The 21,117-nt window shown below is 50.1% G+C and overlaps 1 protein-coding gene across 2 annotated transcripts; it reads left to right on the forward strand.

The window, feature by feature from the left end:
• Positions 1–2,448: 2,448 nt before the first annotated feature.
• On the forward strand, positions 2,449–20,902 carry NEU1 (neuraminidase 1). 2 transcript variants are annotated; one of them, XM_077331134.1, is made up of 6 exons: positions 2,449–2,773; positions 12,027–12,219; positions 14,752–15,014; positions 17,305–17,490; positions 18,774–18,993; positions 20,184–20,902. In XM_077331134.1, the coding sequence occupies exons 1-6, from the start codon at positions 2,642–2,644 to the stop codon at positions 20,402–20,404; spliced, it is 1,215 nt and encodes a 404-aa protein (XP_077187249.1). In that variant the 5' UTR covers positions 2,449–2,641; the 3' UTR covers positions 20,405–20,902. The 2 variants fall into 2 exon arrangements, with proteins under 2 accessions (XP_077187249.1, XP_077187250.1); XM_077331135.1 differs by lacking the exon at positions 12,027–12,219.
• The last annotated feature ends 215 nt before the right edge of the window (positions 20,903–21,117 follow it).

Below are 21,117 nucleotides of genomic sequence, written 5' to 3' on the forward strand. Positions count from 1 at the left end.
GGTAAAAAGTGTCTAAATTAGGGGTCCCCAACATGATGCCCATGGGCCCCGTGGTCCGTGCTCAGTTTCTTGGTGCCCACCAAATGTTTTTAGAATGTGGGTGGGGACAGTTAAGGATTTTACCCAGCAGGGCTTCTGATTGGCCACTGAAGAGCCAATTGGCTGTGCCAAGTAAAATATTTTGGTGGCAACTTGCCACTACAGTCTTTGTTTTATTCTTTCATTCCTCTTTCTTGATGTATTTTTAAAAAAATAACCCCTCTTCATCCCTGCATTTCGGCTGCTTCTGTGTTTGGCCCCGCCTCCTATGGCAGCCATTTTAGAGCTGAGCTCACCACACTTGTGTCAGAATTCCAAAGGTGCCCACAGGTTCAGAAAGGCTTGGGGATCTCTGGTCTCAGTGATTCATTGACAGAAACTGGTACAGCAAGTACCATTTTAATACCACTCCCACTAGAGTTTTAATTGAAATAATATCTGAGAGCAAAACAGCTTGACTCAAGGTTCCTCATAAAGGATAGAAAAGCCACTGTGGAGCAGTGACCGGGAGAACCGGGTTTGATTCCCCACTCTTCCTACACAGGGAGCCTGCTGGGTGACTTTCAGGTTAGTCACCCTTTTCTCAGGGCTGTTCTCTTAGAGCTCTCTCCACCCCACCCACCTCACAGGGTACCTGTTGTGATGACAGGAAGGGAAACATACTTGTAAGCTGCTTTGGGACTCCTTCCAGTAGGGAAAAGTGGGGTATAAAATCCCCAATCCTCTAATAATTCAGGGTCTTGTACCTTTACAGTCTGATCCTCCGCCTGCTTGTTTGGAAGTAACCCAGGCTTGGACAGCTCTGGTTGATGTGGGCCTGGAGTTGTGGCTCTAGATCAGGGGTAGTCCAACTGCGGCCCTCCAGATGTCCACGGACTACAATTCCCAGAAGCCCCTGCCAGCATTCGCTGGCAGGGGCTCCTTGGAATTGTAGTCCGTGGACATCTGGAGGGCCGCAGTTGGACTACCCCTGCTCTAGATCTTGCCTAATCTGCTTTCCACTAGAGGCCAGCTGAGATTCAGGACGAGCAACAACAGGTTGTCCGGTCTCCAGTGACTCCTTCCACAGGGCATCCCAGGCAGCAGATGATCGGAGGTAGTTGCATTGCATTGCATTGCATTGTTGGTCCTTAGCTCCCACACACTGGTGAGCTTGGGCTAAAGAGGGCCTAAATACAGTAAAAGCCGCTCTCTGCTTGTGTCATGAACTAGCCCCTTGGTATCCAGAAGTCACCTGTCTCGAAGCCCGGAGCACGTTTTGAGTCCAATGTCACCTTTGATGTTTTATTCAAGGTGTGGGCTTTTGTGGGCATGCACGTGCCCTCATACGGCACACTTTAAAGATATCAGCCTTAATACAAAGTGCCGGCTAGTCAACGCCGTTGTCTTTCCCAAAACAACCTATGGATGCAAAAGCTGGACCCTGGAGAAGGAAGACAGGAGGAGAATAGATGCTTTCGAATTATGGTGTCGGAGACAAATGCTGCGAATCCCATGGACAGCCAAAGTTACCAACAAGATCGTTTCAGAGAGGAGCAAAGCAACTATGTCATTAGAAAGCAAGATATTACGGCTAAAGCTCAGTTACTTTGGACACATCATGCGATCAGACTCGTTAGAAAAATCATTAATGCTCAGCATGGTCAGCGGCAAAAGGAAACGGGATCTCCAAAGGATCCGCTGGCTCGACACGATCAAAGCTGACACAGGGGTGACCATGAACCAGCTGAAAGAAGCAGTATGAGACAGAGACGAATGGAGAAAACTTTCCTATAGAATCACCGAGGGTTGGACACGACTGAACGGATAACGTCATCACAATGATATTTAACAGATGCAAGGGCCTTACAGAAATAACAAGCTAAGCTTTACAAGGTTCGCACACGTGGGAATGACTCTGCTGATACAGCTGTCTTGCACTAATCTGACTCCCATTCCCGCTTTTGTGTCTTTTTCCCCCCTAACATAATTAAACATGAGCCATAGAGATGCCAGTCCACAGGTGGGGCCTGGGGACCCTTTAGAATTACAGCTCATCTAACACGATCAGCCCCCTGGAGAAAACGGCTGCTTTAGAAGGTGAGCGCCATAGCATGATAAATAAAAAAATATAGACCACTGAAGATGAAGATACATTCAAGTTTAGGCCACTTGAAGAAACTCCCTGGCCCAAATTACCCCCCCTTCCCAGCTCCATCCCCAAATTCCCCAGCCCAACCCAGAGCTGGCAACCTGACATAAGCATGGCTTTTAGGATCCCGTTTCTGGTTATGTTTTCCTTGAAGCTTGTCCCTTACTTTTTTTCTTTAAATTTTTTTCCCCGGTCTTGCCCCTTTAAGGGGCAGCCTGGTGGGCGGAGCTAATAGAACGCTGCGGGTTTTATTTCCTCGCTTTTTTGTCATATGATCCTTTGAAGCCGAGCTTGGCCCGCGCAGCCAATCAGGGACTCGCGGCTCGGAGCGATCGGCCCGGGAGAGTTCCTGAAGGGCTTCTTCCCTGCTCTGAAGCAAACCGGAGCCCGGGGCGGGGGAGCGGGAGGGCAGGATTTAAAGGGGAAGCGACCCCAGCCGATGCGGGCAAAGGGATCCTGACGGGCGAAGCTATGAAGTCCGGATGCGGTCCCGGGAGGAGATCCCAGCCATGGCCCTGGACGGGGACCAGGCTCTGTTTCGGGGCTCTGCTGCTCTTGGGCCTCTGCTGCTGGAAAACGACGGGGATGGCAACTCCCGATCAGGTAAGGGGTTAATTTTTGGGGACCCCCGCAGCTCAATCGGGGCCAAGCGAGAGCCCCTCAATCTGCCCACCAGCCCCCAGTTTTTAAAGAAGGTGGGGGGACTGCTGTCTTTTCCCCCGTCGCTCTCCATAAGGAAGATCAGAACAGGGCAAAGTTCGTATTTCTCTCTAGGGCAGGGGTAGTCAACCTGTGGTCCTCCAGATGTCCATGGACTCCAATTCCCATGAGCCCCTGCCAGCGAACGCTGGCAGGGGCTCATGGAAATTGTAGTCCATGGACATCTGGAGGACCACAGGTTGACTACCCTGCTCTAGGGGGTCTCGGCCGGTGGTCTTTCTCGCCACTGACGATCGGATCTGTTTAAGTGGAAAAGTCAAGGATCGAGCCTTTTGCATGCCCCAAAGCCCGTCCATCCAGGAGCCTGGCCCGTTCCCCTAAAAGAAACCACGGACGTATTTCGGGTGTCCTTGTCACAAGTCGGATGTAGCGATTTCCTGACATGTCGATCCTCCTGCCTTGCCTTTTGGGACAAGCTACGATGTTGCCCCGGTTCGTTTTGCCCGCACAACAACCTTGTAAGGTAGTAGCTTAGATGGACGGTGCCCCGACCAGAGCCCACGAGTTGTACAAAGGGACCACCTAAGGGTGCAGGTTTGAGATCTTGAGTACAGGTAGGACAAGCACTACCCTTTCAGGTAGCAAAAGGCTTAAGGCTCTTGTTGGAGATTTGCTTACCGAGGAAGGGGCCCTGTGGCTCAGTGGCGGAGCGTTTGTTTTGGCGCCTGCAAGGTCCTAAGTCCCAGCTCCCGGTGTTTTTGGTTAAAAGCCCAGGCGGTAGGTGATGAGAGATGGATCTTGTTCTTCCTTAGGCGGATTGTGAAAGGGAGGCTTCCCATATTGCTACGAACTATTGCTGTAAGCTACTGGGAGTTGGCTGGCCAGGAACAGTGGCATATAAATTTAACTAACAAATAAATATTAACAAATGCTTCTCCCTCCCCCGTAGCCCAAACCCTTTGGGAAAGAAAGATCTACATCACATTTGTGCTGATGGAACCAGGGGGAGAGGGACATTCATGCAGTAGTGTATAAGTGTGATTTTGCAACTGGGCTTTTTAAACACCTCCCCCCCCAATGAAGAAGAGTTGGTTCTTATATGCCGCTTTTCTCTAATGGAGTCTCAAAGCAGCTTAGATTCGCCTTCCCTTTCCTCTCCCCACAACAGACACCCTGTAAAGGAAGTGAGGCTGAGAGAGCCCTCATATTACTGAAGAAGAAGAGTTGGTTCTTATATGCCGCTTTTCTCTACCTGGAGGAGTCTCAAAGCGGCTTACTGTCGCCTTCCCTTTCCTCTCCCCACAACAGACACCCTGTGAGGTGGGTGAGGCTGAGAGAGCCCTGATATTCCTGCTCGGTCAGAACAGCTTTATCAGTGCCGTGGGGAGCCCAAGGTCACCCAGCTGGCTGCATGTAAGGGGGGACTGGAGAATCAAACCCGGCTAGCCAGATTAGAAGTCCGCGATCCTAACCACTACACCAAGCTGGTGAGGAAGCCTACAGATAGGCTGCACAGGGGTGGAAAGCAGGCTGTAACAAAAGCTACATTTGGGGTGTGTGCTTGCTTCTAATATCCTGTTTTCCCTGTGGAACGGGACCTTTCAGGCGAGAGGCAGTCTTTGAAGTGCAGGCTCCAGATTTCATCTGAGGGTGCCGTCGGACAACCCTTGCCTACCCGCAGGGTGTGCAGGCTGAGATTCTGTCCTTCATAAAGGCAGGGGGAATATTCCACCCATGGTACGTGGAGGGTGATGGGATTTTCCGTTCGTTCCCAAAGTGTGCCTAGAAAGGCCAACTTCCTTGTCTTGTGTTTGGAGGGCTTCGGCCTCTCATGGAGCTGAGTCAGTATGTCCATCAGCGGACGCAGAGTCCAGGATGGGGGATGATTGAGTGGGGGAGGGGTCAGAAAAGTGTGATTGACAGCTACGTGGATAAGGTTTGGCTGGATTATTATTATCATCATTATCATTATTGTTGTTTTGTTGTTGTTGTTGAATTTATTGGAGGCTCCCGGTAGATTATAACCTCTGTTAAAAACCCCTTAACAATTAAAACAGATTACTACACGTAAAACCATAAATCACGGCGGCAAACACAACCCCTTATTAATAAAATCCTAATAATCTAAGAAAGGGGGGGAGGAAGAGGGTGAAGATCGAATTCGCTACCGCCGCTTCTGTAGGAGGGGCCCCGATCTACCTGGCTGCCCAGCCTCACCCATAGACCTAGCGGTTCAAAATATAGCTTTCCTTGGGGGGTGGGATTTTGTGTTTTAGATGGATTTTATTGTATTAGGGGTTTTAATGGGGTTTTATTGACTGTGACCCGCCACGAGCCTTAGGGGAGTGGCTGGCGGGATATAAATCTAAAAAATAAATAAATAAGAGCTGTGTTTTGCAGGCCCTTTGGTAAGCTGAAAGCTCCCGCAGGGCCTGCAGCTCCTCCGGGAGCTCATTCCACCAGGTTGGGGCCAGGACCGAAAAGGCCCTTGCTCTGTTCGAGGCCAGGCACGCTTCTCAGGAGCCGGGATTTCAGTCCAAATAGTTACTTAAGAGACCAACAAGTTTTGAGAGTCAGAGACCATATTAAATAACGCGGCAAACGAAACCATATCTGCTGTTAAGACGTGGAATCTATATTTCTTGCCAATTTGGGGAAACGGATTTCCACCCCTTTAGACTGGAGCTATGGGCCGTGTTTTTAACCACTGCTGATTAGAACTTTGCAGTGAGTGGGAAACTCCAGCCCTTCTGAATCTCTTTATTTATTTTGATTTAGATTCTCATCCCGTCCCTCCCAGACCGGCTGCCTTGGGGCGGGGCGCAACAGTAAAACTCGGGCTACAATAAAACATAATTATATCATGTTTAAATAGAACAAAATTTAAAAATATCCAATCTTAGCCCTGATGGTGTTTCCTTCTGTTCTATTAATAACATGCAGGTAAGGAGTTGGTCTAGGTGGGAAGGAAAAAGCAGGGGAGGAGAGGGAGATCCAGTCTGTCAGGTCCCTGATCTCTCCTGGGGGCTCATTCCACTAGGTGGGAGACAGAGCCGAAAAAGCCCTGACTCTGGTGTTTCCTTGGGGCCGGGAACCCCCTTCCGGTTGGTGTTGGCTCCCTCCTCTGAGTCCCCCTCCCCTATCAAATCTCAGGGATTTTCATGGTTTGTTTTCCTAGTTATCGCTTCCATCTTATCCAGTGGAGCAGAACGTTCCCTGCCAACTTCTCATTCTATCTCCTGGTGCTGGGACGTCCCAGAATGGTTGTACTTGGTGACTTTCACAGATAGGCCGCAGTCTACCCTGGACTCTTTTGCCATCCCTCAGTCTTTTACTCATTAACCTCACTACTGATTAATTACGCCCTCCCTGAAACATTCCTCAGGCTCTGAGAAACCCCTGAAGTGACCTTCCTGCCACGCCCTAAGAAGTCACATGTCACCAGAAGTGACATCACAGAGATACTCCTGCCGGAAGTGACATCACCAAGCCACTCCCACAGAACAGATATATTTCCAGACGCTTTGCGAACAGAACCATACTTACGCTCTGGGCTGGTTACCGGTTTGCTCTTCTTCACCGAAGGGAGCCTGCAGACACAGGGCCGGGGCAGGGCTATGCCACTCTATCGCCCCCAACCCACCTCCCATAGCAGAAAGAAGGCCAGGGCAGGCCTATGCCACTCTGTCACCCCCAACCCACCTTCCACACCAGAAACAGGGCCAGGGCAGGCCTATGCCACTCTGTTACCCCCAACCACCTCCCACACCAGAAACAGGGCCAGGGCAGGCCTATGCCACTCTGTCACCCCCAACCACCTCCCACACCAGAAACAGGGCCAGGGCAGGCCTATGCCACTCTGTCACCCCCAACCCACCTCCCACACCAGAAACAGGGCCAGGGCAGGCCTATGCCACTCTGTCACCCCCAACCACCTCCCACACCAGAAACAGGGCCAGGGCAGGCCTATGCCACTCTGTCACCCCCAACCCACCTCCCACACCAGAAACAGGGCCAGGGCAAGCCTGTTCCATTCAGTTGCCCATGCCCCCACCCCAATGCCAGAAACAGGGCCATAGTAAGTCTATGCTGCTCCACTCCCCCCCCCAAGTTAAGTTAAAATGAAAGTAGATACCTCTCTAGCCTCCAGTCACTACCATGTGCAACAAACCTCGACCAGTAAGGATTGGTGTGGCTGAGGCCCCTCCCTTTTCCATCCCCTCCAGGCCCATCATTGGCCATTTTGGGGGGGTTCGACATAACCATATATGGTCATATCACCCAATAGAGAAGTCAGTGAAGCGTAGGATCAAAGAGTTTAATACTCCACTCTCAGCCACTTGGAGGAAATGCAATAAAGAAATGAAAATGTTGCAAGCAGCCCTACGGCAGGGCCTAAAATCCCTTCAATGAGTTAGCCCATCCAGTAAGGGTGGAGATGCCAGCGTCAACAATAACTGCAAATCTGAGGTCAGGAGCACTCAGAGACACGACTCAGCAGATCTCTAAGCAAACCTTCGTCATGTTTCCAGTTCTCAAAAATCAGGAAGTGGTTTGAGCCGCAGGGCAGACAGAGCAGCTGATAACGCAACCAGCAGGCAGCAGTGGCCAAAAAGAACCCACAAATGGTTCACTGCTTTTTAAGGGCATATTGTCCTTGCCCTCAACCCCCTCCTTGCAAAGAGTCCAATCTACCAGATCTGGGCTGATTCTGCACTTACTGTGTTTTTTCCATTCAGGATCCTGTTGAATTCTGATAGATTTGAACTCGGGTCTTCCTCTGTTCCCCGCCGCAATTGAAAGAGAAAGTGTTCTGCACTTGATTGGGGAAGCTCAGAGTGGGGAGGAGAGCCAAGCACAACAGGAGTCTCTTTCTTTTCTTGAACGGGGTGCGGGGGGAGAGGATTGGAGTAAGCAGAGGAGGGGGAATAAATTCAAGAGGTAAATCTCTGCTGAGAGAAGTTAGGGCTTCCGGAGTGCAGTCACTTTAAGACACAAGCTTTGCAACTGGGAAGCAGGAAGTCTTTGAACTGACGCCCTGGCCAAACGGGGAAGACTGCTTTGCTACAAGGCACAGAGATGGAAGTTAATTTGCAAAAAGCAGAAATCTGCACTTACTGATGCTGATTTTTCAAATATCAAGGCTTATACCCACTTCTGGATATTGTGGAGGGAAAGGTAGTGTCACTCCAGATCAATCATGCTTGTTGCAAAGGGAAAATTTAAAGTAGCCAAAATCAAAATGGAAATCGAATTCAGTGTAGATGGGAGGGATTTATTCGAGTTGGGAGTGGGTAAAAAAGCCCTGTGCAGACTACACCCTGGACTAGCAGTTCTGTACTCACTGCTTTAAGACTGCCAGTGAGAAGGAGATTACCTCTTCCGTATGAAGAAGAGTTGGTTTTTATACCCCTCTTTTCACTTCTTGAAGGAGTCTCAAAGCAGCTTACAATCGCCTTCCCTTTCCTCTCCCCACAACAGACACCCTGTGAGGGAGGGGAGGCTGAGAGAGCCCTGAGATTACTGAAGCTGGTTCTTATATGCCACTTTTCTCTACTTGAAGGAGTCCCAGAGCGGCTTACAAACACCCTCCCTCTTCCCACAACAGACACCCTGTGAGGTAGGTGGAGCTGAGAGAGCTCTGAGAGAACTGTGACCGGCCCAAGGTCACCCAGCTGGCTGCCTGTGGAGGAGGAGTGCGGAATCAAACCCTGTTTTCCAGATTAGAGGCTTTTTAACCACTACAGCACGCTGGCTCTCCTGTGGAGACATCTGCCAGGGATTTACTGATGCTGGGATCAGCAGGCTTGACCTTGGTTTAGCTAGTAACCTGGATGCGGGTGGCCATCTGCCCACCCTCCTTCCTGATACGATCGCTTCTCCACACTTTCCTGTTTTCTTCTGCGTTCTATTTTTGAACGGGAATAGAAATGTCAAGCTGACCCGAGTACTCTGTTTCGTTGCACGCGGCCGAGCTTTACGATGCCGAAGACAAATTCATGATGATGCCGCGGAATTCATGGTTCAATGCAGGGGCTAGGATGGAGGGCATTATTTGGAAAGCCATTCTGTGACAGAGACAGGCTCGCTGGCCTCAAAAGATTCCCAGACTGAACTTCCACTGATGTTGTTTCGGTCTTCGGCCAGATTCGGCTTGGGGAGCTGTGCCTGGCTTTTTAAACGGCCAGATACTTGTGTGGTGTGCAGGATCAGGAAAGCCGTTGTGAAAATTGGCCTTGTGTCTCAATACCACATCCTAGCATGTTGCTGTGAGGGGGATGTCCTAACATTTTAGCTTAAAAGAGGAGGTGGAATCAACTAGAGCAGGGGTAGTCAAACTGTGGCCCTCCAGATGTCCATGGACTACAATTCCCATGATCTCCCTGCCAGCGAATGCTGGCAGGGGGCTCCTGGGAATTGTAGTCCATGGACATCTGGAGGGGCGCAGTTTGACTACCCCTGAACTAGAGAGAGGAAGAGGGCCTAAAACGACGACAAAGACTGCTGTATCCATGTTTGCCCCTTAAACTGTATAGTATATTTTGTTATCTACCTCCCTCCCTTTCTCTCTGTCTGTCTCTTTTCTCTCCTCTTTATTTCCTATCTTTCCTCGTCTGTCCACACAAACTTTAATAATAAAAAAACACAAAAAAGACACAGTGCTTTGGATCCTCCTTTTTTATTATGGAGGAGAATAATTTTATTAATGGACTTTTAAATTTTATTAATGGGGGCGGATCGGGAGGCGCTTTGCCTTGCCGCCGGACTGACAATTGGAGGGCCTGCCGATTGGGCCCTCCGATTGTCAGTCCGGGGGAAGGAGCCTATCGGCACCCTTCCTCATCACGGACAGGGCCTGCCCTCGGGGCCCTTACTGAATTATTTAATCCACTCCGCTAGGAGTGGGTTAAAGATTCCCCCCTTTTTCTGGTGGGTTAAAGGCAGGCAACTGAAGTAAATGGGCAGGTTGAAGGCTTCCTAAAATGTCGCGCCTGAGTGGCCTCAAATCCACAGCTGTGATAAGTTTTGGTGTGGTGGAGTGGTTAAGAACAGCAGACTCCTAACCTGGAGAACCAGGTTTGTTTTTGCTGCTGGGTGACTTTGGGCCAGTCACAGTTCCCTCTGAACCTGCCTCGCAAAGGCACTGGGGTGGGAAGAGGAAGGAAAAAGTAATTGCTTTGAGACTCCTTCAGATAGCCCAAAATGAGGTGTTAAAAACTTCTTATCCTTTCAAATAAGCTTTGCTGCTCTGTGGGTCACCTACCCCAGTGGAATTACTTCCCCCTTACAATTGGGACTCGCAGCCAGTTAGAAACTTGGCCACAAAGTCAGTTCATCTTGCTCTGAAGGCTTTTGGTGGGTTCGTGTCAGATGCTGCCAGCCAAGAATCCTGTGTCTTTCAGGGCAGCTTCATAATTGTGGCTAGAATAAACAAAGAAGAAGAACTTGTGCTCCTGCACGCCCTGGTGAGATCGCAAACAACATTCGGACATCATGGGAACGGGCAAAAAGAAAAAAAAGAAAGAAAAGGATTTTAAAAAACGTTGCAGGATGAGAATGGACTCCTTTAAAGAAATAAGGAAACCAGTTCCTTCTGTTCTGAATCCATCCGTCATGAGGCCAAACCACACACATTTAGAAAGAATTGGGTCTGGGTACCCCATAGCCACAAGCAGCTGCAGGGAAACAGCTTGGAAAAAACCAAGGGGCTAGGGGAGGGGGGGAGTGTCTCTTGCCTCCCCTCACCCGGGCTTTTTCCCATGCCAAAAAAGTGCAGATTCCCCAAATTTTGCTGCTTTGTGCATATCTAAAATGCACAGTAGAAGAAGAGTTGGTTCTTATATGCCGCTTTTCTCTACTCAAAGGAGTTGCAAAGTGGCTTACAGTCGCCTTCCCTTTCCTCTCCCCACAGCAGACACACTGTGGGGTGGGTGAGGCTGAGAGAGCCCTGATATCCCTGCTTGGTCAGAACAGTTTTATCAGTGCCGTGGTGAGCCCAGGGTCACCCAGCCGGCTGCATGTGGGAGAGTGCAGAATCAAACCCGGCTTGCCAGATTAGAAATCCACACTCCCAACGACTACACCAAGCAAAATATGCAATCAAAGGCAGGTGGGAGGGACACTTCCCGATCTGTTTTGGCCTCTTTTTCCCTCCCAGCTGTCCTGGAAGGAAGAATCATTGGGGCCAGACCTCACAGCAACCACTGGGCATCTTGCTCCCTTGCTATTTTGATGATTCGCCAAGCTGTGCCAGTATACCTGACCACACAATGTAACACTACTCGCTTGGGCGCAGCGGCAGCCTCCGCACAACTTGTGCGACTCAGCTGGGCCTGGCAGAAGCTGCTCCACACATGAGTGACTTGCTATATAGCATTTCTGCAACTTGGCCATACTTTCCCCAGGGACAGACTGCTAGGGGGTGGGAAGGAAGGAAAGCTGAGAGCCAGTGGCGTGTATTTTATATTATACTTTTATATGCTATTAAAGGCTTGTTGTTGTTGTTGTGTGGTGGTTAGAGCAGGCTTTCTCTACCGGGGTTTTAGGAAACCCTGGGGTTTCTGGAAGGCCCTGGAAGGGTTTTCCAAATGGGTGGGAGTTAATTAATTTTTAATATATTTTTAAAATGTTGACCTCCATAAAAAAATGGCCAATGATGGGCCTGGGGGGGGGGGGAGACGGACATGCACACAACTCTGCTTCCCGACCATATTCCTCATGATTGCTCCACTTCTGGGGCTTATTAGGGGTTACTCAAAGGTTAAAACGTTGAGAAAGTCTGGGTTTAGACTCTTCTTCAAATATTTAAAAGGGTGTCATAGAGAGGGTGGAGCAGAGTTGTTCTCTCTTGCCCCGGAGGGACAGACCAGAACCAATGGGATGAAATTAATCCAAAAGAAATTCCGTCTAAACATCCGGAAGAAGTTCCTGACAGTTAGAGCGCTTCCTCAGTGGAACAAGCTTCCTCAGGAGGTGGTGGGTTCTCCTTCTTTAGGAATTTTTAAACAGAGGCTGAAGAGCCATCTGACAGAGAGGCTGATTCTGTGAAGGCTCAAGGGGGTGGCAGGTGACAGTGGATGAGCTATAGGGTCGTGAGTGTCCTGCATAGTGCAGGGGGTTGGACTAGATGACCCAGGAGGTCCCTTCCAACTCTACGATTCAGTGATTTTGAACCTTCCTGGCTTTCCCTTGGTAGGTGAAGCCCATCATCACCATGGAGCAGCTGCTGTGGGTGAGCGGAGGTGTGATCGGGGAGGTGAACACCTTCAGGGTCCCCCTCATCGCAGCGACGCCTCAGGGCACCCTCCTGGCCTTTTCCGAAGCCCGGAAGTACTCTTCCTATGACACGGGAGCAAAATTCATTGCCCTTCGCAGATCGCAGGACAAAGGTTTGTGAAGCTAAGAGCTGGGAAGGGACACTCGGAGGGTATCTTTGTGTGTTTTAAAAAGACGGCCGGGACAAGGAACGTCTGCTGGGTCCCTCCACTGAACATTCCTGAGCATCCCTCAACATGAGCATGACAGTTCATTGAGTTGTTGTTGTTGTTATTTGATTTATTTCCCGCCACTCCCTACAGGCTCGTGGCGGGTAACAGCAGCCTTAAAATCCCCCATTAAAACCCCCACTAAAAGACTATAAAAATACCCAACACGGTGGGAAATGCCACTCTCCCCCTACCCAAACAAGGGCATTAGGGGATGGAGGGTAATGATGTATACTTCAAACCCCAAGGGGGGGCAATGTTATTCCTTGCCAGTCCTAACCTCAACCATAGACCTGGCGGAAGAGCTCCGTTTTACAGGCCCTGCGGAACGCTGACCGTTCCCACAGGAGGGGAGAAGGGAGGGAGGGTGGCTTGGGATGGGGTGGGTGGGGTCTGTGGGGTTGTTTTCTCGATTCTGGGGTTGTCTTTTGAACTGGGGTGTAAACTGCGACGAGCCAGCTGGACCGGTAGTGGTGGTTAACGCATTTAAGACATTAAAATAAATAAATAAATAAATAAGGGGGCTTCAGCAGACCCTAAGGGGGTGAAATGGGGCAGATGGATCTGGGTACGCAGACATTGATCAGGAGCCTGGGGTGAAAGTGGAATAGCCTGCTAGAGGAGCATAAGGTGTTCTTGCATGGGTTTGTTGTCCTGTCTTGGTTAAAATGGTGGAGAGGAGAATGAGGTCAGCTGCTTTTGGGTCTCTGTGGAGGAGAAAGGCGGGGCACAAAGGAATTCAACAAAAAAAAAGTAAATAAGTAAAATATCTGTTGATTTTAATGTTTATGATTTTTATCCCATTTATTTTTATATGGTTGTTACCCGCCTTGGGTCCCAAAATGCTCGCAAGAAAGGCAGGTATATAGGTACTGAGAGTCAGTTGGGTGTAATATTTAAGAGGGGCGAATTCTAATCTGGTTGATTCCCCACTTCTGCACCTGCAGCCATCTGAGTGACCTTGGCCAGTCACAGTCCTGTTGGAGCTGTCCTTGCAGAGCGGTTCTCTCAAAGCTCTCTCAGCCCCACCTCCCTCCCAGGGCGTCTGTTTTGGGGAGACGAAAGGGAAGGCGATCGTAAGCCGCTCTGAGAGTCCTCCGGGGAGTGAAAAGCAGGATATAAAAGCCAGCTCTTCTTCTATTTTTAAAAATAAAATAAAGCTGATTTTTTTTTTTGGCGTATCCCTATACACCCAGGAAACTTTCCCACGCGCTGAATAATGCACTCTCTACCCACCTTCAGTACACTTTGCAACTGGATTTTACTTGGTGAAATAGCAAAATCCATTTGCAAACGTTGGATGAAGGGGATTCATATGGCATTGTTTAGCACGGGGGGGGGGAATCAAACTGCGGCCCTCCAGATGTCCATGGACTACAATTCCCATGAGCCCCTGCCACCATTCGCTGGCAGGGGCTCATGGGAATTGTAGTCCATGGACATCTGGAGGGCCGCAGTTTGACTACCCCTGGAGCATGTGTGAAAGCGCCCCACCCTGACAACAACAAGCGCCCACTACCTACATGTTGATATTGTTCAGTTCCAGCAGCTGTAGATGTTAGAAGAAGGAAAAAAAGGGGATATAATCCATAGACAGGAAACTGAAGAAATCATCCGTTCTGTGGCCGAAGGACACAGCAAGGATGACTGCAAAGGAGGGTCCTGTTTGGAAGTGCAAAAATGAAGTGGCTTCCCTCGTTACTACACCAAGCTGGCTTTCACCAAGAAGGCCAGGATAAAAACCGAATCCATAATAATAGTAATTTAGAAACAAAAAAATCTCTGACCAGGAAAACCTTGCTGTCATCACTGATTTGACTTATTGCACAGAAATCAGCAGCCAAAGCTTTTTCACAGTGAATATATAAATATTATTGCTTGTTTCTGTCTGCAGATCGAGCCAGTGTCGTTGACCACGGAGAAGGTCTGGTATAGAAGAAGAAGAGCTGGTTTTTATACCCCGCTTTTTACTGTCCAAAGGAGTCTCAAAAGCAGCTTACAATCGCCTTCCCTTCTCTTCCCCACAACAGGCACCCTGTGAGGTACGTGGGGCTGAGAAAGCTCTTCAAGAACTGCTCTTTGAGACCAGCCCTCTCAGGGCTGTGATGAGCCCAAGGTCACTCAGCTGGCTGCATGTGGGGGAGCAGGGAATCAAACCCAGCTCACCAGATTAGAAGCCGCTGCTCTTAACCACACTGGTGACCCTTTTCCATGTAAAGAAGTGACTGTGAGAGTTGGAGATATTTAGAAACAGTCATGTACAGACAGAGTACTTTAAAGGAGGTTTCCTGATTCCTACACAAACAGATCCAGAAGGCATCATGATGTAGAAGTAGGTTGTTTGATTTTCTAGCTCACTTGGGACACCTGCCTGTATGCGCTCCCTTGTTGGCTTCATTCACCTGCTCCTGACCGTTGTTTGTGTCTCTTTCCCAGGAGCCACCTGGAGCCCGACTTCGTTCATAGTTGACGACGGTTCTCTGGTGGACGGGCTCAACCTCGGGGCTGTGGTGGTGGACTCAGAACAGAACATGGTGTTCCTGATCTACACTCTCTGCGCCCACTACATCCGATGCTCCGTCTCCAGCACCATGATCATCCGCAGCCGTGACGACGGGATCACGTGGAGCGTTCCCAGGAACCTCTCTGAGGAGATTGGCACGACCATGTTCGCCCCCGGGCCGGGCTATGGAATCCAGGTGAGCTTGCATCGGGCCAGGTATGGGGATTTTCAGAAAACAGCTCTATTTATTTACCTGCCACTTGTGTGTGTTAAGGCAGGGGTGGTCAACCTGTGGCCCTCCAGATGTCCATGGACTACAATTCCCATGAGCCCCTGCCAGCAAACGCTGGCAGGGGCTCATGGGAATTGTAGTCCATGGACATCTGGAGGGCCACAGGTTGACTACCCCTGTAAGTCACTTCTCACGGCGAGCCTATGAATGAATTTCCTCCAAAAATGCCCTAATAGCTGTTCTCAGGTCTTGCAAACTGAGGGCTGTGGTTTATCAGTCCACCTCATGTTGGGCCTTCCTCTTTTCCTGCTGCCTTCAACTTTTCCTAGCATTATTGACTTTTCCAGTGACTCTTGTCTTCTCATAATGTCACCAAAGTATGATGGCCTCAGTTTAGTCATTTTAGCTTCTAGGGAGAGTTCAGGCTTGATTTGGTCTGGAATCCACCTGCTAGTCTTTTTTTTTGGCAGTCTTTGGTATCTGTAAAACTTCCTCTAACACCACATTTCATAGAATCGTAGAATCACAGAGTTGGAAGGGAATTCCAGGGCCATCATCTACCCCCCTGCACAATGCAGGAACTCACAACTGGCTGACCCCAATTGCATGCCCACTAAAAATCTCCTGGCCTGGAGGAAATTTGCTTCCCATCCCACAGAAGCAATTACCAATGCCCTGGGCAGGTAAGGAAGGGCCACAAAAGACAACCACTCACAACCTGCCTAAGTTCATAAAATCTGGAATCAGTTTCACAGGAATCAATTTTTTCCCTGGCAGTTTTCTTCATTATCTGACTTTTGTACCCATACATAGTAATGGGGAATACTGTGGTACCTAGATCTTGGCTGCCAGCAACACTTCCTTTCTCTTAAAGATTTTTTCTAGCTCCTTCATTGGTACCTTCCCCAGTTATCAGTCTCCTTTTGGTGTAGTAGCATTGAGCCAGTTTGGTGTAGTGGTTAGGAGTGCGGACTTCTAATCTGGCATGCCGGGTTCGATTCTGCGCTCCCCCACATGCAGCCAGCTGGGTGACCTTGGGCTCACCACAGCACTGATAAAACTGTTCTGACTGAGCAGGAATCTCAGGGCTCTCTCAGCCTCACCTCCCTCACAGGGTGTCTGTTGTGGGGAGAGGAATGGGAAGCCACTTGTAAGCCGACTGTAAGCCACTTTGAGCCTCCTTCGGGTAGGAAAAAGCGGCATATAAGAACCAACTCTTCTTCTTCTTCGATTTCTTGGGTGCAGTCTCCCTTTCAGTTGATGGGGTTTATTGATGGCTCTAGAAGGCTTTCCCACATGGGTGGTGTTAACTAATTTATATATATATATCAGGGGATAGTCGACCCATCCACCCCCTCTCAAAATGACCAGCGATGGCCCTGGAGAGGGTGGGAAGGGGAAGGGCACTACATGGGCCTGCCATACCCTGCACGATCACACCACTTCTGGGGGCTCTCGAAACCTGAAGAATGTTCCCGAGGTTTCTCAACAGTAAAAAAGTTGAGAAGGTCCGGTGTAGATGCAGCCTAGAGTTAGGCGTCTAACAGTGTCACTAGGAAGGGAATTCCGTAAAATTGGGCTACTTCCCGACAGATGTCGGAACATTCACCAGGTGTCGCTTCTCTCAGTGGCAGGATCTGCATGAGGGACACTCTCCCTGTTGCCCTTGACCGAGAAGAGATGATATGGGAGGTGGGATCCTGCAGCAGTGTGACCGTTTATGCACTGGAGGTTTCATGCTGGGCTGCAGGATGGAGTTTTAGTCATGACAGGTTGCCCCACCTCTCCCTGCACCCACATGGGGAAGCATTTGGCCTGGTGCACCTCATCTGGAGAGAGCCTCTTGTGGCGCAGAGTGGTAAGGCAGCAGTCTGAAAGCTTTGCCCATGAGGCTGGGAGTTCAATCCCAGCAGCCGGCTCAAGGTTGACTCAGCCTTCCTTCCTTCCGAGGTCGGTAAAATGAGTACCCAGCTTGCTGGGAGGTAAACGGTAATGACTGGGGAAGGCACTGGCAAACCACCCCGTATTGAGTCTGCCATGAAAACGCTAGAGGGCGTCACCCCAAGGGTCAGACATGACCCGGTGCTTGCACAGGGGATACCTTTACCTTTTACCTTTACCTCATCTGGGCCAGATTTCTGCTCCTGCACGGGAGCTAGGGCAGTGAAGTTCCCAGTGCATAAACAGTCTGTGTGTGAGCAGGGAGACAGTGCAGAGACCAGCCTCATATTGAGCCGATTGCTCTGAGTTGCAGAAACGCCACGAGCCCAAGAAGGGCCGCTTGATTGTCTGTGGCCATGGGACCCTGGACCGGGATGGGATCTCCTGTCTCCTCAGCGACGACCATGGCTGGACCTGGCGGTACGGGAAGCAGCCCCTGCACGGCATCCCTTTCGGGGGAGAGAAACTTTTCAGCGACTTCAACCCGGATGAATGCCAGGTGGGTGTGATCCTAAAGGCGGGATGGTTTGGGGAGAGGAAACCATGGGCTGTTCCCCCCCCCCATGGCATTATTGTGAGGTGTTCCCTGTGAGAAATACACATGGCTGGGTTGTTGAGTGATAAGGTACATGAAATGCTCATTTTCTGACCTCTTAGCGAATGACAAGTATTTGGCTTCTAGTGGCTTCCTGACCCAGCTTGGGCTCCCCACAGCACTGATAAAGCTGTTCAGACCGAGCAGTAATATCAGGGCTCTCTCAGCTTCACCCACCTCACAGGGTGTCTGTTGTGGGGAGAGGAAAGGGAAGGCAAATGTAAGCCGCTTTGAGGCTCCTTCAGGTAGAGAAAAGCGGCATATAAGAACCAACTCTTTATCTTCTTCAGTAATCTCAGGGCTCTCTCAGCCTCACCTCCCTCACAGGGTGTCTGTTGCGGGGAGAGGAAAGGGAAGGTGAATGTAAGCCGCTTTGAGACTCCTTTGGGTAGGGAAAAGTGGCATATAAGAACCAAATGTTCTTCTTTAGTAATCTCAGGGCTCTCTCAGCCTCACCCACCTCACAGGGTGTCTGTTGCGGGGGAGGAAAAGGAAGGTGATTGGAAGCCGCTTTGAGACTTCTGACAGAGAATATTGGCATATAAGAATCAACTCAAATCAAATAAAAAATAAATAAAATAAATAAACTCTTCTTCTAAATAAACTTCCTGTTTTTTGAAGGTTCATTGAGGGAAGATACACGTCTGGGTAGCAGTGTGTGTGTGAACATGATCCTGGGGTATTTGCGGAATGTAAGCTAAATATGAGCAGACGGTGTGATGCAGTGGCAAAGAAGGCAAATGCAGTCTTGGGCTGTATCAACAGGGGCATCACATCTAATCAAGCTGATGACAATACGTGCTGTATTCATTGTTTGGAGGCGATCTTTTGGGCCATTTAATTATTTTGTAAAAATGCATATATATTTTTGTTCTAATCATTGCTCATTTTGACTTAATAAGTCAAGAATTTGAAGTATCAGGCCTTTATATTCTGATTTCTTTAACCTTTGGGTTTTTAATTCATGTTTTTCAGTTAAGTCTTTTTCTCCCTTGTGTTTGATGGGTTATCCAAATTCTCCGAACACTGCCCCACCCCACCCCCGCCCAGCTCATGGCCTCTTTCATTTCGAAATGCTAAGTAGCAGGAAGGGAGGAAGCAGACAGTGTGTTTAGAGGAGACACAAACTGAGGGAACATTTTCATTTCCCCCACTCAAATCTTACTCCCCGCTGCCTCTTCTCCCAGCCCTACGAGCTGCCAGACGGATCCGTGGTGATCAACGCCCGGAACCAGAACTTCTACCACTGCAGATGCCGGATAATGGTGCGTAGCTACGACGCTTGCGACACCCTCCCGCTGGAAAACGTGACCTTCGACACGACCTTGGTGGACCCAGCCGTGGCCGCCGGAGCCCTCGTCAAATCGGGCCTTGTCTTCTTCACCAATCCGGCCCATGAGACAGAACGTGAGTGAGAAAGCAGGTGCAGGAGAGCGGAGGGCGGAGGGCACGTGGCCGCAAGAAGAGATCTGCCAGTCGCAGATCATACGAGACTGTAGGGGGCGGCATTTATTTTATCGTATTTATATGTATACACTAGGGGCAAAGCCCGTTGCATTCAGGAATACAATGGGCACCAGATTGGGGGGGGGGGGAGAACTCTGCGGACGGCCTCTCCCTCCCCCCCAAGACCTGGAAAGGCTGCAGGCTGGAGCCCGCCCCCCCTGTCCATCTTTGTGGCTGATTCTGGCCTGGCTGGAGTTGCCAATTCCTGGAGATTTGGAGTGGAGCTTTGTGAGGGTGGAGTTTGGGGAAGGGAAGGATTTCTACAGGGTATAATGCTATGGAGTCCACCCCCCCAAAGCAGCCATTTGCTCCAGGGAAATTGATCTCTCTTTCCTGGAGATCAGTTGTGATTCTGGGGCCCCACGCAGAGGATGGAGAGGAATCTCCTCCACATTACCTGCTACCTGATGCCTTTAGCTGCAGACACGGGACCTGAATTTGGGAACTTCCACATGCCAAGCAGGTCCTCTAGCTCAGAACCACCCCCGTCCCCAATTCAGCACTGTCTCCACAAGCCTCCTAGGCCAAACTGTAAAGAGCTTATTTTCCAGAAGGTTAGTCAGCAGGAATATTAAAGGGGCTATTTTTCACTCTGATGCTTCAGAGGTGCCCAAACTTTGGCTTTCTGGATATCCACGGACTACAATTCCCATGAGCCCCTGCCAGCATGGAAATTATACTCCATGAACATCTGGAGAGCCACAGTTTGGCCACCTCTGCTCTTAATAGTGTTAGGAACTCGACTGGCCTTTTACAGAAACCCATTTCATTTGATGGCAAATCCTTTACTGTTTTGAACTCAGTGCAGGAAAGCAGCCAATAACCAGAGCCAATAAGGTGAGGAGTTCTGTTAAGTCACAGGCAATCATAATGACCCCATAAAGTTCCATCTTGGGGTTTTTTGAAGGCCAGGGATGAGCAGAGGCAGTTCGCTATGGCCTTCCTCTGCACAGCAACCCTTGGTGGTCTCCCATCAAAACACGCACCACAGCTGACCCTATTTAGCTTTTTGAGCTCGGAATGCAATTGAGCTAAGCTGGGCTCAGCCCTTCATGAATATGACTCTTTCCTGTCTCCCTCCCCCAACCCAGGGGTCAACATGACGCTGCGCTGGAGTTTCACCAACGGTTCGTCGTGGTGGAAAGAGGCCTTGCAGATCTGGGGCGGCGCCAGCGGCTACTCCTGCATGACAGCGTTAGACGGGTCGGCGCCTGACGACGCCCAGAGCCTGTTCGTCATTTACGAGAAAGGCCGGGAAGATGCCACCGAGAGCATCTCCGTGGCCAAGATCAGCATCAGCGGGCAGCTGTGACCTTCCAGGGTGTCCTCCACCAGATCCCCACGGGCCTTGATCGCTCCTGATCCCTTGGCGGGGACGGAAGGGGACTTGAACGGGAACTGAGGAAGGGAGCCCCGGTTCAAGGAGGACAATCGTGGCTGGTGGGGAGGTCAAAAAGCACATTGGGAGAGCGGCGGCGGCCGTGGAAGCGGGTCCCAAGGGGGTCGCCATTATGTTCTTCAGTCATCTTTGGAGTGCTCCCCACTGGGATGTCCCGAGGCCGATTTTTTCCCCTGTGATGCCGAGGAGGCTGCCAGGCTACCTCCTAACTTCAGATGCTGCTATGGGATTTCTGAGGGGAAGGGCAGAAGTGAGGGACTCGGGGCAAGCGAGAGAGAACTGGGGGGAACAATCAGGAGACCAGTAGACACTAGTTCTTCGGCCTGGATTGGCCGATCCTAAGTAGAAATCAAAAGAGGAGGAGGAAAACTGTCGAGATTTGTAATGACATAAATCAGTGATGCACTTTTATTTGTTTCCTCTTGACTCTGTCTTTTTTAATGGGAGGGGAAAAGCCTTGGCGGGATGGGACCCAGAAATCCCTTTCATCAGCTGGGAGTTTAGAAGCAAGGGGGGATGGGGAGTGGTGGTTTGGGATGACAAAGTGCTCTTGTTCAATCCCCCCACAACTGATCACGTCCCAAAATGCCACCCTCCTTGTGGCTGTTTTGACACGGGCAAAGGGA

This window comes from Paroedura picta, chromosome 3 (genome assembly GCF_049243985.1).
Source record: "Paroedura picta isolate Pp20150507F chromosome 3, Ppicta_v3.0, whole genome shotgun sequence".
Lineage (NCBI taxonomy): Eukaryota > Metazoa > Chordata > Lepidosauria > Squamata > Gekkonidae > Paroedura > Paroedura picta.

Bases quoted from the DNA above. Each gene is read 5' to 3' on its own strand.
- NEU1 (XM_077331134.1), top strand. From the start codon at position 2,642: ATGAAGTCCGGATGCGGTCCCGGGAGGAGATCCCAGCCATGGCCCTGG. The intron at 15,015-17,304 runs GTGAGCTTGCAT...TCTGAGTTGCAG, and splicing joins GGCCGGGCTATGGAATCCAG to AAACGCCACGAGCCCAAGAA. The intron at 17,491-18,773 runs GTGGGTGTGATC...CTCTTCTCCCAG, and splicing joins TCAACCCGGATGAATGCCAG to CCCTACGAGCTGCCAGACGG.